Below are 17,198 nucleotides of genomic sequence, written 5' to 3' on the forward strand. Positions count from 1 at the left end.
ACTGATCAATCTGATGTTATTTTAATGGACAAAAACATTTGCTTTTGTTTCAAACACAAGGATGTTAGTGTATACAGTGTAGTGTATACAGTGTAGTGTATACAGTGTAGTGTATACAGTACCAGTCAAAAGGACAAACATACTCATTTAAGGGTTTTTCTTTATTTTATTTTTTACTATTTTCTACATTGTAGAATAATAGTGAAGACATCAAAACTATGAAATAACTCATATGGAATCCTGAAGTAACCAAAAAAAGTGTTAAACAAATCAAAATATATTTTATATTCTTCAAAGTAGCCACCCTTTGCCTTGATGACAGCTTCGCACACTTCTGGCATTCTCTCAACCAGCTTCTTGAGGAATGATTTTCCAACCATCTTGAAGGAGTTCCCACATATACTAATAATCCATTGCGTGTCTTGTCTGTTTATTTTACACCTGCTATGTAAAAGAGACTGAAGAATGCACAATGGTCAATGCAATCAGGGATCCTTGGGACATCTGGTATCCTAAAACATTACCATTTTAAATGTCAACTTCAATGGGCCAGGGATGTCCCAAGGATGTATCTCTACCTGAAAATACATGATCTAAGTGATTGATAGTTGATATTCAGCTAGTCATAAAGCCTTATCGACTTTAATGAACTACTAAAATAGTGATTGTGTCAGACAGCATAGACAGCAGCTCCACACTTTATTGACTGACTGATCCATTCATCCTTCCATCCCTCCTCAGCCTTCCTCTCCTCTGAAGACCCAGTGAGGGTGGAGCTCAGTCAGAGAGCTGTTGAGGGACTGGTTAGGAAGAACACACTTCTACAGCCAGAGAGGTGAGAGGTCACACATGGTTTAGATGGTAAATATTTATGTCCCCTTAGCGGTTCATCACGTAAGCAGAAGGGAATATGTTCCATCATCTATGTTCATTTACATTAGTGCAAATTGTCCACTGATATTGGTGTAATTTCTCACCCCTTTTGGCTGTATGAAAGTTGATTTCCCCTCAGGCACGCACATTTGTTCTTTGATATTATATAGGTAATTTGTGTCAAATATACTTTTCCCCACTCATTCACCCCATCTCTTACATTGCTTATGCATATTCGGTGGCAAAACTCAAATTCCGAACACAATGCCCATCCTGGCAGATCTAAACCTAATGAGCACATTGTGACTTTTGTGCATCCAGACCTAATGCAGCTTGGAGTGATCAGATGACAGAAGTTACATTTAGGTGTCAGGTGTAACTGAAGCTGTAGATGCTCCATATCCATAACTTTGAGTGTTTTATATAATATGACTAACTGTGTTCTTTCTGTGTTGCAGGGGCAGTCAAGAAATGGAACGGCAAGGCCACAGAACATGACATAAGCAGAGCTGTGAGAGACCACCTCAAGCCCCTGGTAGAGCCGGGGGTGGTGTTTACCACTCCACCACGCCTTCAGCAGGCTGGAAAAGTGGGATTTATACAGATTTTCATACTAAGAGGGAGTCTGTTGATTGGTCAGTCACTGGGTTCATTTGTTTTGCAATATGTTCAAATCAAGCTTTATACAGCACATTTTTATTAATTTTACTTTTATTTAAGAAGAACAAATTCTTATTTTCAATGATGGCCTAGGAACAGTGGGTTAACTGGCCTAGGAACAGTGGGTTAACTGCCTTGTTCAGGGGCAGAACGACAGAATTGTACCTAGTCAGCTCAGGGATTCAACTTGCAACCTTTCAGTGCTCATTAGTCTTTCAGCTGTTATTCTTTGTTTTTGATCCCCAATGCTCTAACCACTAGGCTACGCTGCCGCCCAATGTCAGACATGGATGCAACACAATGGCTAAAATTAAACAGAAATATTGAGGATAAAAAACTAAGAATAACAGCTGAAAGACTAATGAGCATTGCAAAGGAAATGCCATTGATTAAAATATTAACAACATGATGCTACATCCAACCCAAAATATAACTTGTTTTTTAGGAGAGGCTCTGAAAGACACTGGGGGCATCGACTGAAAATTGACTGGTAACAAAAACTGGGACCTAAAAGACACCCACCATGAGACCCAATAAATCTGCCCAAGAAGAGGCAAAGACAGGAAGCAAACCAAAAGCAACTAAAGGTGTTGACTCTCCACATCTATCAAGACAACTGGAGCACTGGGCCAGACACTCGTAAATAGAACCTGGACCAGCTCAGGTGAAACACCTTCCCACTAACGAGACGGACAAGCCAGCACAGGTGTAACACATACTGACTAACGAAGTGACACCAATCAGTGTGCCGAAGACACATTTCAGTTGAACAACTGACAAGAAAACAACTTCCATTTCACATTATAATCAACTACAACGCTTCACCTTCTCTAATATAACCAGTGTCTACTGGCTGTCAACAATTAAAAACAAGAAAAAAACATTTCTAAATAATAAAATACAATCGTATCTTTTCTCGTTTTTCATTGAATAGAATCCTAGAACTCACAAGCTTCTAGAACTCTCGTCCCCTTGGAAGGAACCCAAAAATAAACTCAAATCAAATCACATGCGCTGAATACAACAGTGAAATGCTTACTTTTCGACCCCCTCACCAACAGTGCAGTGGAAAAACATGACAAGATAAATTGTGATCCATGGTAACGCACTGGTTAAATGCAAAACACAAATATTTTTGACTTCCCACACTTGAAACAATCAGCAAGCAAGTTGTCCTTACCACAGACATGTCTGATTTCAAGAGGAAACTAATGAAATATCCGTAGTAACTTTCCACCTCACTGTGGAGCTTCTCTCTCTTTTCAGGGTTCACTAGATAGTCATGTTGTTGGATCGGGGCCCAGTCCCCAATGTCATGCTCTAGTACATTTTGGTGGGCACATCTGAGAATGAACCCTGATATTCTGAAAGCAGGGCAACAGTGATGCATTTAAATGTAGGGGTCGCAAAAAAAAAAGGAACGCAACACTTATTTGTCATCACTCATCGATATCACGTTGAAATCAATTGTGCCAAGAGGAGGGAGATGAGGTTGCACGTCATGTTAAAACGAACAGCTCAAAAAACTACACAGAATCTGGGAATAATGTGTACATCCCTGGTTAGAGGATAACTTGAAGAAAACAAACAGCTAGCTACATTTTGAAGTGTTGCATTATGATTGAAGTGGGTCACCAACGCGGTAAGTGTAACACAGCTCTTTTTGTTAAATCTCATAAATAGTACTCTTTCAATTCAGAGCCTGGATTTTCCCCCTGAGGCTAATATCCAGATCATGCTGAAATCAATAGAACAGGGGGAAATGTTTAGGCTTCTACATTGTGACATTAATAAAATACTCCTACTACAATATTACAACATTCTACATTGTGACATCATTAAAATGCCTCTACTACAATGTTACAACATTCTACATTGTGAGATCATTAAAATACTCATACTACAATGTTACAACATTCTACATTGTGACATCATTAAAATACTCATACTACAATGTTACAACATTCTACATTGTGACATTATTAAAATACTCATACTACAATGTTACAACATTCTACATTGTGACATCATTAAAATACTCATACTACAATGTTTAAACATTCTACATTGTGACATTATTTCATTGATATCATGAAATAACTCCATGTATTTTCTGATGTCTAATCAGAGACCATTTATCATAGTATCTCTTCCCACATTGATTACAGCTATAAGATTTCTCTCCTGTGTGTGTTCTCTGGTGTATCTTTAGATAGCTAGATGTAGAGAAACTCTTCACACATTGATTACAGCTATGAGGTTTCTCTCCTGTGTGTGTTCTCTGGTGTTTTGTTAGACAGCTAGATCTTGAAAAACTCTTCCCACATTGAGTACAACTATAAGGTTTCTCTCCTGTGTGTGTTCTCTGGTGTAAAGTCAGACATTGATATGCACCAAAACTCTTCCCACATTGATCACAGCTATAAGGTTTCTCTCCTGTGTGTGTTCTCTGGTGTCTAGTCAGACATTGATATGCACCAAAACTCTTCCCACATTGATCACAGCTATATTGTTTATCTCCTTTGTGTGTTCTCTGGTGTATAGTTAGATTGCTAGATGTAGTATAACTCTTCCCACATTGATCACAGCTATAAGATTTCTCTCCTGTGTGAATTCGTTGATGCATTTTAAGGTCTGATGAAGAGTTGAATCTCTTCCCACAGTCAGAGCAGTAGTGAGATTTCCCTCCAATGTGTATTCTCAGGTGTTCTTTTAGTGAATTTGGTATTGAGAAATATAACCCACAATCAGAGCAGCAGTTAGATATCTTCCCGGTGGGTCTCTGCTGGTGTTTCTGGAGGAGTTCTGATCTGGAGAGACTCTTCTCTGCCTCATCAGCATCATGAGGTTGTTGAGGCTCCCCAGAGGATCCACGATGGTCACATCTCTCTCCTGTGTGAATGACAACGTCAGACAGATGGTTAAAGACCCAAAACATCAGAAATCCACTGTTTATTTTGAGGTAAAAGGTGATGCCCAGAGCAGTTGTGAAGTTGTACAACAATTGACGTGTTAAATTATTTGACAATTAAGACAGTCAAGATAGCAACAATAGTTATATTTAGTCTTGTTTTCACATTAGTAGTAACTAGAAATAAGTTATTAAAGTTGTTGAAATCCTAAGCAGTGTGCCAGACAACTATTGGTCTCCAATACAGGCCCCTTTCTGTGTTTGCATAAATTGCATCACGAGGGCAATGCACATATAATTTGATTAACTCCTCCATGCTAATGAGGAAACCGCTAGTTATAGATGTAGTATATCTGCTAATGAGGAAACCGCTAGTTATAGATGTAGTATATCTGGTAATGAGGAAACCACTAGTTATGGATGTAGTATATCTGCTAATGAGGAAACCACTAGTTATGGAAGTAGTATATTTGCATGGAGCAAAAATGGTGAGCAAAGATTTTATTTTCACAATGTATTCTGAATATTACAGCGCACTATGAGTGCAAGATCAGGAGTGCTACTCAAGGAAACTAATTTTAAGCTCCGTGTGTAATTCACCACCGGAGTTCTCATAGGCTGACAGCAAAAATAGCCTCCATTTACAGGTTGTATGAGTGTATTTCACATTACTTTTGGATTATAATTGTAAGGCTTGAATGTCCTGGTTAATATGTGTGTGTTACTGTCACAAATCAACTGCTAAATACTTGAAAAAACAATTAACCAGTAAAATGCTCTTTGGCTTTAACATCAGCCATAACTTCACCTAACAATAACATAGACCTACTGTAGGACCCATAACTTCACCTAACAATAACATAGACCTACTGTAGGACCCATAACTTCACCTAACAACATAGACCTACTGTAGGACCCATAACTTCACCTAACAATAACATAGACCTACTGTACGACCCATAACTTCACCTAATGATAACATAGACCTACTGTAGGACCCATAACTTCACCTAATGATAACATAGACCTACTGTAGGACCCATAACTTCACCTAACAATAACATAGACCTACTGTACGACCCATAACTTCACCTAACAATAACATAGACCTACTGTAGGACCCATAACTTCACCTAATGATAACATAGACCTACTGTAGGACCCATAACTTCACCTAATGATAACATAGACCTACTGTAGGACCCATAACTTCACCTAACAATAACATAGACCTACTGTAGGACCCATAACTTCACCTAACAATAACATAGACCTACTGTAGGACCCATAACTTCACCTAACAATAACATAGACCTACTGTAGGACCCATAACTTCACCTAACAATAACATAGACCTACTGTAGGACCCATAACTTCACCTAACAATAACATAGACCTACTGTAGGACCCATAACTTCACCTAACAACATAGACCTACTGTAGGACCCATAACTTCACCTAATGATAACATAGACCTACTGTAGGACCCATAACTTCACCTAACAATAACATAGACCTACTGTAGGACCCATAACTTCACCTAATGATAACATAGACCTACTGTAGGACCCATAACTTCACCTAACAATAACATAGACCTACTGTACGACCCATAACTTCACCTAACGATAACATAGACCTACTGTAGGACCCATAACTTCACCTAACAATAACATAGACCTACTGTAGGACCCATAACTTCACCTAACAACAACATAGACCTACTGTAGGACCCATAACTTCACCTAACGATAACATAGACCTACTGTAGGACCCATAACTTCACCTAACAATAACATAGACCTACTGTAGGACCCATAACTTCACCTAATGATAACATAGACCTACTGTAGGACCCATAACTTCACCTAACAATAACATAGACCTACTGTACGACCCATAACTTCACCTAACGATAACATAGACCTACTGTACGACCCATAACTTCACCTAACGATAACATAGACCTACTGTAGGACCCATAACTTCACCTAACAATAACATAGACCTACTGTAGGACCCATAACTTCACCTAACAATAACATAGACCTACTGTACGACCCATAACTTCACCTAACGATAACATAGACCTACTGTAGGACCCATAACTTCACCTAATGATAACATAGACCTACTGTAGGACCCATAACTTCACCTAATGATAACATAGACCTACTGTAGGACCCATAACTTCACCTAACAACAACATAGACCTACTGTAGGACCCATAACTTCACCTAACGATAACATAGACCTACTGTAGGACCCATAACTGCACCTAACAATAACATAGACCTACTGTAGGACCCATAACTGCACCTAACAATAACATAGACCTACTGTAGGACCCATAACTGCACCTAACAATAACATAGACCTACTGTAGGACCCATAACTTCACCTAACAATAACATAGACCTACTGTAGGACCCATAACTGCACCTAACAATAACATAGACCTACTGTAGGACCCATAACTTCACCTAACAATAACATAGACCTACTGTAGGACCCATAACTTCACCTAACGATAACATAGACCTACTGTAGGACCCATAACTTCACCTAACAATAACATAGACCTACTGTAGGACCCATAACTTCACCTAACAATAACATAGACCTACTGTAGGACCCATAACTGCACCTAACAATAACATAGACCTACTGTAGGACCCATACCTTTTTGTTATCTGTTTTTGTTATCTGGGACACCCTAGAACATACAGTGCATTCAGACCCCTTCCTTTTGACACATTTAGTTAATCAATCAAAATACTTCACTTGGAAATGGCTTATGCCAAATGATTATCCAGGCTTCAACCGACTCCCATTCCGATTTACGGATTATATATACTTATCTTCAGACAATACATCATAATGACATCACAATACCCCATAAAAGTGAGATTTTTTTTTTTAGAAATGCTTGCATTTCTGTAGGACTTGTAACTCTCTAGGCCATGCCAGTAGGCTACAGTAGGTTGTAACTCTCTAGGCCATGCCAGTAGGCTACAGTAGGTTGTATCTCTCTAGGCCATGCCAGTAGGCTACAGTAGGTTGTATCCCTCTAGGCCATGCCAGTAGGCTACAGTAGGTTGTATCTCTCTAGGCCATGCCAGTAGGCTACAGTAGGTTGTATCTCTCTAGGCCATGCCAGTAGGCTACAGTAGGTTGTAACTCTCTAGGCCATGCCAGTAGGCTACAGTAGGTTGTATCTCTCTAGGTCATGCCAGTAGGCTACAGTAGGTTGTATCTCTCTAGGCCATGCCAGTAGGCTACAGTAGGTTGTATCTCTCTAGTTCATGCCAGTAGGCTACAGTAGGTTGTATCTCTCTAGTTCATGCCAGTAGGTTGTATCTCTCTAGGCCATGCCAGTAGGCTACAGTAGGTTGTATCTCTCTAGGTCATGCCAGTAGGCTACAGTAGGTTGTAACTCTCTAGGCCATGCCAGTAGGCTACAGTAGGTTGTATCTCTCTAGGTCATGCCAGTAGGCTACAGTAGATTGTATCTCTCTAGGCCATGCCAGTAGGCTACAGTAGGTTGTATCTCTCTAGGTCATGCCAGTAGGTTACAATAGGTTGTATCTCTCTAGTTCATGCCAGTAGGTTGTATCTCTCTAGGCCATGCCAGTAGGCTACAGTAGGTTGTATCTCTCTAGGTCATGCCAGTAGGTTACAGTAGGTTGTATCGCTCTAGGCCATGCCAGTAGGCTACAGTAGGTTGTATCTCTCTAGGCCATGCCAGTAGGCTACAGTAGGTTGTATCTCTCTAGGCCATGCCAGTAGGCTACAGTAGGTTGTATCTCTCTAGTTCATGCCAGTAGGTTGTATCTCTCTAGTTCATGCCAGTAGGCTACAGTAGGTTGTATCTCTCTAGTTCATGCCAGTAGGTTGTATCTCTCTAGGCCATGCCAGTAGGCTACAGTAGGTTGTATCTCTCTAGGCCATGCCAGTAGGCTACAGTAGGTTGTATCTCTCTAGGCCATGCCAGTAGGCTACAGTAGGTTGTATCTCTATAGGTCATGCCAGTAGGCTACAGTAGGTTGTATCTCTCTAGGTCATGCCAGTAGGCTACAGTAGGTTGTATCTCTCTAGGTCATGCCAGTAGGCTACAGTAGGTTGTATCTCTCTAGGTCATGCCAGTAGGCTACAGTAGGTTGTATCTCTCTAGTTCATGCCAGTAGGTTGTATCTCTCTAGGCCATGCCAGTAGGCTACAGTAGGTTGTATCTCTCTAGGCCATGCCAGTAGGCTACAGTAGGTTGTAACTCTCTAGGCCATGCCAGTAGGCTACAGTAGGTTGTATCTCTCTAGGCCATGCCAGTAGGCTACAGTAGGTTGTATCTCTCTAGGTCATGCCAGTAGGCTACAGTAGGTTGTATCTCTCTAGGTCATGCCAGTAGGTTGTATCTCTCTAGGTCATGCCAGTAGGCTACAGTAGGTTGTATCTCTCTAGGCCATGCCAGTAGGTTACAGTAGGTTGTATCTCTCTAGGTCATGCCAGTAGGCTACAGTAGGTTGTATCGCTCTAGGCCATGCCAGTAGGCTACAGTAGGTTGTATCTCTCTAGGTCATGCCAGTAGGCTACAGTAGGTTGTATCTCTATAGGCCATGCCAGTAGGTTACAGTAGGTTGTATCCAAGTGGAAACAATGATCAACCCAATGTGGAAAGAGTCGAATTTGGTCAACAACTAAATGAATGGCTTATTTGCTACGTGAGGATTACTTGATCTAAAAGAAGTTTCGTAATGATTAAGTTGTTATGTGACATACCGACAACTTTGATAAAAAGCACTATAGGAGTTGTCTCCAGATCGCTATGCATATCCATGCTAGTAGCTTAGCATCTCTCTCCATTGAATACAGGCGGTTGATGACAACAACCCTCATAGAATATAAATAATATATTACAATAATAAGATATATCCACCAATCCAAAGAAGGGATAGGTGGAAGCTAGAGAACCCACAGTGCCACTTTGTGGACAACGACTCCCCTTGTTAGGGCAGAGAGACATCTTGTCAGTATATCCATAATCTTTGGTGTAGCCAACCCAACTCTCACATGGCACTATTGGGGGCCCCGGTGTGTAGTAAAACATCACTACATGCCGTGCCCCCCAGTCTGCAGTCAGCAGATATATATTTGAGAAGGGTCTATGTTAAGTCACTTTTTGGAAACAGAATGGAAAAAACAAGGGGTAGCTTGCTCTCTACGCCTCTGATTTTAGACATATCAGTCATCATCCCAGGGCCCTCCGTTGAAGAGGTATTGACGAGCCAACTGCGAATATCCAAAGTTAAAAACAAATTGAAGACAGTACTTACTGGTGTTAATCAGATCTCCTACCTCCACCTCTTCATCTTTCAATGTGACAGTAATCTCCCCTTCCTTCTTCACTCCAAAAACTGCATCCTCCTCTTTCTCCTCTTCTTTTACTGTAACATCCTCCTCCTTTTTCACTCTGAACGCATCTTCCTCTTCTTTCACTGAAACGTATTTCTCTTCTTCTTTCACTGTAACAGACTCACCATCTACTTCTTTTTTAACTGTGACATCCTCTTCCTTCTCCTCTTTCACCACAATGTTCAGCCCCAGAGCTTCTTTCTCCGTCCAGCAGATCTCCTCTTCTTTAACAGGAGGGGAGTAGTATAGGGAGCTCATGGTCGGGGATGTTATCTAGCTATCATTAGCGACTAGGCTAGTGCTAACTTAACCAGCCAACTACTATAGCTGACTAATACAAAATAACGTAATATTAAATTAAATAGGTTAACAAGTAGATACAACAGAAGTGTGTCTAAAACACATCAGCTAATATACACCGAAAGCGTATAAATAGCTTGAATCTTTCGGCTATGTTGGCTAGCAAACTACCGAGGTGGTTGACGAGCTGTTTCTGAAGAACCGTCCACTAGATTATACGTCACGCCAGCAGCGTCGCCTGAAAGACGCACATCGCCGCCTGCTGACTGGAGGTGAAACGCAGTTGAGGATCATATTTTATTTTCAGACAAAGGTTATTTTAAATGGATTTAATTACAATACTATTATATTGAGACATACAAAGACAGGAATGTGTTGATTGATTAGTGCAAATAAAAAAAAGGTTTATCAGCATATTTAAGGCAGTTTCATTAAGTCACACTAAATCTAAATTAGCAGCTAGCTACTGTAGGTCTATACTGCTCCTACATGGTGTAACAATACATCATGTAGATGTATATAATGAACAGACTAGGTCTATACTGCTCCTACATGGTGTAACAATACATCATGTAGATGTATATAATGAACAGACTAGGTCTATACTGCTCCTACATGGTGTAACAATACATCATGTAGATGTATATAATGAACAGACTAGGTCTATACTGCTCCTACATGGTGTAACAATACATCATGTAGATGTATATAATGAACAGACTAGGTCTATACTGCTCCTACATGGTGTAACAATACATCATGTAGATGTATATAATGAACAGACTAGGTCTATACTGCTCCTACATGGTGTAACAATACATCATGTAGATGTATATAATGAACAGACTAGGTCTATACTGCTCCTACATGGTGTAACAATACATCATGTAGATGTATATAATGAACAGACTAGGTCTATACTGCTCCTACATGGTGTAACAATACATCATGTAGATGTATATAATGAACAGACTAGGTCTATACTGCTCCTACATGGTGTAACAATACATCATGTAGATGTATATAATGAACAGACTAGGTCTATACTGCTCCTACATGGTGTAACAATACATCATGTAGATGTATATAATGAACAGACTAGGTCTATACTGCTCCTACATGGTGTAACAATACATCATGTAGATGTATATAATGAACAGACTAGGTCTATACTGCTCCTACATGGTGTAACAATACATCATGTAGATGTATATAATGAACAGACTAGGTCTATACTGCTCCTACATGGTGTAACAATACATCATGTAGATGTATATAATGAACAGACTAGGTCTATACTGCTCCTACATGGTGTAACAATACATCATGTAGATGTATATAATGAACAGACTAGGTCTATACTGCTCCTACATGGTGTAACAATACATCATGTAGATGTATATAATGAACAGACTAGGTCTATACTGCTCCTACATGGTGTAACAATACATCATGTAGATGTATATAATGAACAGACTAGGTCTATACTGCTCCTACATGGTGTAACAATACATCATGTAGATGTATATAATGAACAGACTAGGTCTATACTGCTCCTACATGGTGTAACAATACATCATGTAGATGTATATAATGAACAGACTAGGTCTATACTGCTCCTACATGGTGTAACAATACATCATGTAGATGTATATAATGAACAGGCTAGGTCTATACTGCTCCTACATGGTGTAACAATACATCATGTAGATGTATATAATGAACAGACTAGGTCTATACTGCTCCTACATGGTGTAACAATACATCATGTAGATGTATATAATGAACAGACTAGGTCTATACTGCTCCTACATGGTGTAACAATACATCATGTAGATGTATATAATGAACAGACTAGGTCTATACTGCTCCTACATGGTGTAACAATACATCATGTAGATGTATATAATGAACAGACTAGGTCTATACTGCTCCTACATGGTGTAACAATACATCATGTAGATGTATATAATGAACAGACTAGGTCTATACTGCTCCTACATGGTGTAACAATACATCATGTAGATGTATATAATGAACAGACTAGGTCTATACTGCTCCTACATGGTGTAACAATACATCATGTAGATGTATATAATGAACAGACTGGGTCTATACTGCTCCTACATGGTGTAACAATACATCATGTAGATGTATATAATGAACAGACTAGGTCTATACTGCTCCTACATGGTGTAACAATACATCATGTAGATGTATATAATGAACAGACTAGGTCTATACTGCTCCTACATGGTGTAACAATACATCATGTAGATGTATATAATGAACAGACTAGGTCTATACTGCTCCTACATGGTGTAACAATACATCATGTAGATGTATATAATGAACAGACTAGGTCTATACTGCTCCTACATGGTGTAACAATACATCATGTAGATGTATATAATGAACAGACTAGGTCTATACTGCTCCTACATGGTGTAACAATACATCATGTAGATGTATATAATGAACAGACTAGGTCTATACTGCTCCTACATGGTGTAACAATACATCATGTAGATGTATATAATGAACAGACTAGGTCTATACTGCTCCTACATGGTGTAACAATACATCATGTAGATGTATATAATGAACAGACTGGGTCTATACTGCTCCTACATGGTGTAACAATACATCATGTAGATGTATATAATGAACAGACTGGGTCTATACTGCTCCTACATGGTGTAACAATACATCATGTAGATGTATATAATGAACAGACTGGGTCTATACTGCTCCTACATGGTGTAACAATACATCATGTAGATGTATATAATGAACAGACTGGGTCTATACTGCTCCTACATGGTGTAACAATACATCATGTAGATGTATATAATGAACAGACTGGGTCTATACTGCTCCTACATGGTGTAACAATACATCATGTAGATGTATATAATGAACAGACTGGGTCTATACTGCTCCTACATGGTGTAACAATACATCATGTAGATGTATATAATGAACAGACTGGGTCTATACTGCTCCTACATGGTGTAACAATACATCATGTAGATGTATATAATGAACAGACTGGGTCTATACTGCTCCTACATGGTGTAACAATACATCATGTAGATGTATATAATGAACAGACTGGGTCTATACTGCTCCTACATGGTGTAACAATACATCATGTAGATGTATATAATGAACAGACTGGGTCTATACTGCTCCTACATGGTGTAACAATACATCATGTAGATGTATATAATGAACAGACTGGGTCTATACTGCTCCTACATGGTGTAACAATACATCATGTAGATGTATATAATGAACAGACTGGGTCTATACTGCTCCTACATGGTGTAACAATACATCATGTAGATGTATATAATGAACAGACTGGGTCTATACTGCTCCTACATGGTGTAACAATACATCATGTAGATGTATATAATGAACAGACTGGGTCTATACTGCTCCTACATGGTGTAACAATACATCATGTAGATGTATATAATGAACAGACTGGGTCTATACTGCTCCTACATGGTGTAACAATACATCATGTAGATGTATATAATGAACAGACTGGGTCTATACTGCTCCTACATGGTGTAACAATACATCATGTAGATGTATATAATGAACAGACTGGGTCTATACTGCTCCTACATGGTGTAACAATACATCATGTAGATGTATATAATGAACAGACTGGGTCTATACTGCTCCTACATGGTGTAACAATACATCATGTAGATGTATATAATGAACAGACTGGGTCTATACTGCTCCTACATGGTGTAACAATACATCATGTAGATGTATATAATGAACAGACTGGGTCTATACTGCTCCTACATGGTGTAACAATACATCATGTAGATGTATATAATGAACAGACTGGGTCTATACTGCTCCTACATGGTGTAACAATACATCATGTAGATGTATATAATGAACAGACTGGGTCTATACTGCTCCTACATGGTGTAACAATACATCATGTAGATGTATATAATGAACAGACTGGGTCTATACTGCTCCTACATGGTGTAACAATACATCATGTAGATGTATATAATGAACAGACTGGGTCTATACTGCTCCTACATGGTGTAACAATACATCATGTAGATGTATATAATGAACAGACTAGGTCTATACTGCTCCTACATGGTGTAACAATACATCATGTAGATGTATATAATGAACAGACTAGGTCTATACTGCTCCTACATGGTGTAACAATACATCATGTAGATGTATATAATGAACAGACTAGGTCTATACTGCTCCTACATGGTGTAACAATACATCATGTAGATGTATATAATGAACAGACTAGGTCTATACTGCTCCTACATGGTGTAACAATACATCATGTAGATGTATATAATGAACAGACTAGGTCTATACTGCTCCTACATGGTGTAACAATACATCATGTAGATGTATATAATGAACAGACTAGGTCTATACTGCTCCTACATGGTGTAACAATACATCATGTAGATGTATATAATGAACAGACTAGGTCTATACTGCTCCTACATGGTGTAACAATACATCATGTAGATGTATATAATGAACAGACTAGGTCTATACTGCTCCTACATGGTGTAACAATACATCATGTAGATGTATATAATGAACAGACTAGGTCTATACTGCTCCTACATGGTGTAACAATACATCATGTAGATGTATATAATGAACAGACTAGGTCTATACTGCTCCTACATGGTGTAACAATACATCATGTAGATGTATATAATGAACAGACTAGGTCTATACTGCTCCTACATGGTGTAACAATACATCATGTAGATGTATATAATGAACAGACTAGGTCTATACTGCTCCTACATGGTGTAACAATACATCATGTAGATGTATATAATGAACAGACTAGGTCTATACTGCTCCTACATGGTGTAACAATACATCATGTAGATGTATATAATGAACAGACTAGGTCTATACTGCTCCTACATGGTGTAACAATACATCATGTAGATGTATATAATGAACAGACTAGGTCTATACTGCTCCTACATGGTGTAACAATACATCATGTAGATGTATATAATGAACAGACTAGGTCTATACTGCTCCTACATGGTGTAACAATACATCATGTAGATGTATATAATGAACAGACTAGGTCTATACTGCTCCTACATGGTGTAACAATACATCATGTAGATGTATATAATGAACAGACTAGGTCTATACTGCTCCTACATGGTGTAACAATACATCATGTAGATGTATATAATGAACAGACTAGGTCTATACTGCTCCTACATGGTGTAACAATACATCATGTAGATGTATATAATGAACAGACTAGGTCTATACTGCTCCTACATGGTGTAACAATACATCATGTAGATGTATATAATGAACAGACTAGGTCTATACTGCTCCTACATGGTGTAACAATACATCATGTAGATGTATATAATGAACAGACTAGGTCTATACTGCTCCTACATGGTGTAACAATACATCATGTAGATGTATATAATGAACAGACTAGGTCTATACTGCTCCTACATGGTGTAACAATACATCATGTAGATGTATATAATGAACAGACTAGGTCTATACTGCTCCTACATGGTGTAACAATACATCATGTAGATGTATATAATGAACAGACTAGGTCTATACTGCTCCTACATGGTGTAACAATACATCATGTAGATGTATATAATGAACAGACTAGGTCTATACTGCTCCTACATGGTGTAACAATACATCATGTAGATGTATATAATGAACAGACTAGGTCTATACTGCTCCTACATGGTGTAACAATACATCATGTAGATGTATATAATGAACAGACTAGGTCTATACTGCTCCTACATGGTGTAACAATACATCATGTAGATGTATATAATGAACAGACTAGGTCTATACTGCTCCTACATGGTGTAACAATACATCATGTAGATGTATATAATGAACAGACTAGGTCTATACTGCTCCTACATGGTGTAACAATACATCATGTAGATGTATATAATGAACAGACTAGGTCTATACTGCTCCTACATGGTGTAACAATACATCATGTAGATGTATATAATGAACAGACTAGGTCTATACTGCTCCTACATGGTGTAACAATACATCATGTAGATGTATATAATGAACAGACTAGGTCTATACTGCTCCTACATGGTGTAACAATACATCATGTAGATGTATATAATGAACAGACTAGGTCTATACTGCTCCTACATGGTGTAACAATACATCATGTAGATGTATATAATGAACAGACTAGGTCTATACTGCTCCTACATGGTGTAACAATACATCATGTAGATGTATATAATGAACAGACTAGGTCTATACTGCTCCTACATGGTGTAACAATACATCATGTAGATGTATATAATGAACAGACTAGGTCTATACTGCTCCTACATGGTGTAACAATACATCATGTAGATGTATATAATGAACAGACTAGGTCTATACTGCTCCTACATGGTGTAACAATACATCATGTAGATGTATATAATGAACAGACTAGGTCTATACTGCTCCTACATGGTGTAACAATACATCATGTAGATGTATATAATGAACAGACTAGGTCTATACTGCTCCTACATGGTGTAACAATACATCATGTAGATGTATATAATGAACAGACTAGGTCTATACTGCTCCTACATGGTGTAACAATACATCATGTAGATGTATATAATGAACAGACTAGGTCTATACTGCTCCTACATGGTGTAACAATACATCATGTAGATGTATATAATGAACAGACTAGGTCTATACTGCTCCTACATGGTGTAACAATACATCATGTAGATGTATATAATGAACAGACTAGGTCTATACTGCTCCTACATGGTGTAACAATACATCATGTAGATGTATATAATGAACAGACTAGGTCTATACTGCTCCTACATGGTGTAACAATACATCATGTAGATGTATATAATGAACAGACTAGGTTCTATACTGCTCCTACATGGTGTAACAATACATCATGTAGATGTATATAATGAACAGACTAGGTCTATACTGCTCCTACATG

At 38.5% G+C, this 17,198-nt stretch overlaps 1 protein-coding gene across 2 annotated transcripts; it reads right to left on the reverse strand.

The window, feature by feature from the left end:
- Window positions 1-3,028: 3,028 nt before the first annotated feature.
- Window positions 3,029-10,405, reverse strand: LOC116366041 (zinc finger protein 239-like). 2 transcript variants are annotated; one of them, XM_031818347.1, is made up of 2 exons: window positions 9,797-10,405; window positions 3,029-4,425 (listed from the first exon to the last, which is right to left on the reverse strand). In XM_031818347.1, the coding sequence occupies exons 1-2, from the start codon at window positions 10,109-10,111 to the stop codon at window positions 4,246-4,248; spliced, it is 495 nt and encodes a 164-aa protein (XP_031674207.1). In that variant the 5' UTR covers window positions 10,112-10,405; the 3' UTR covers window positions 3,029-4,245. The 2 variants fall into 2 exon arrangements, with proteins under 2 accessions (XP_031674207.1, XP_031674206.1); XM_031818346.1 differs by having other exon boundaries at window positions 9,775-10,405.
- Between the last annotated feature and the right edge of the window lie 6,793 nt (window positions 10,406-17,198).

Source organism: Oncorhynchus kisutch, unplaced genomic scaffold (genome assembly GCF_002021735.2).
Source record: "Oncorhynchus kisutch isolate 150728-3 unplaced genomic scaffold, Okis_V2 scaffold1345, whole genome shotgun sequence".
NCBI classification, from domain to species: Eukaryota; Metazoa; Chordata; class Actinopteri; order Salmoniformes; family Salmonidae; genus Oncorhynchus; species Oncorhynchus kisutch.

What these genes read in the sequence shown, in the direction of transcription:
- LOC116366041 (XM_031818346.1), bottom strand. Translation starts at nt 10,111, where the DNA reads ATGAGCTCCCTATACTACTCCCCTCCTGTTAAAGAAGAGGAGATCTGC. An exon ending in AGGAGATCTGATTAACACCA is followed by an intron (nt 4,426 to 9,774) that starts GTAAGTACTGTC and finishes TCATTCACACAG; the next exon opens with GAGAGAGATGTGACCATCGT.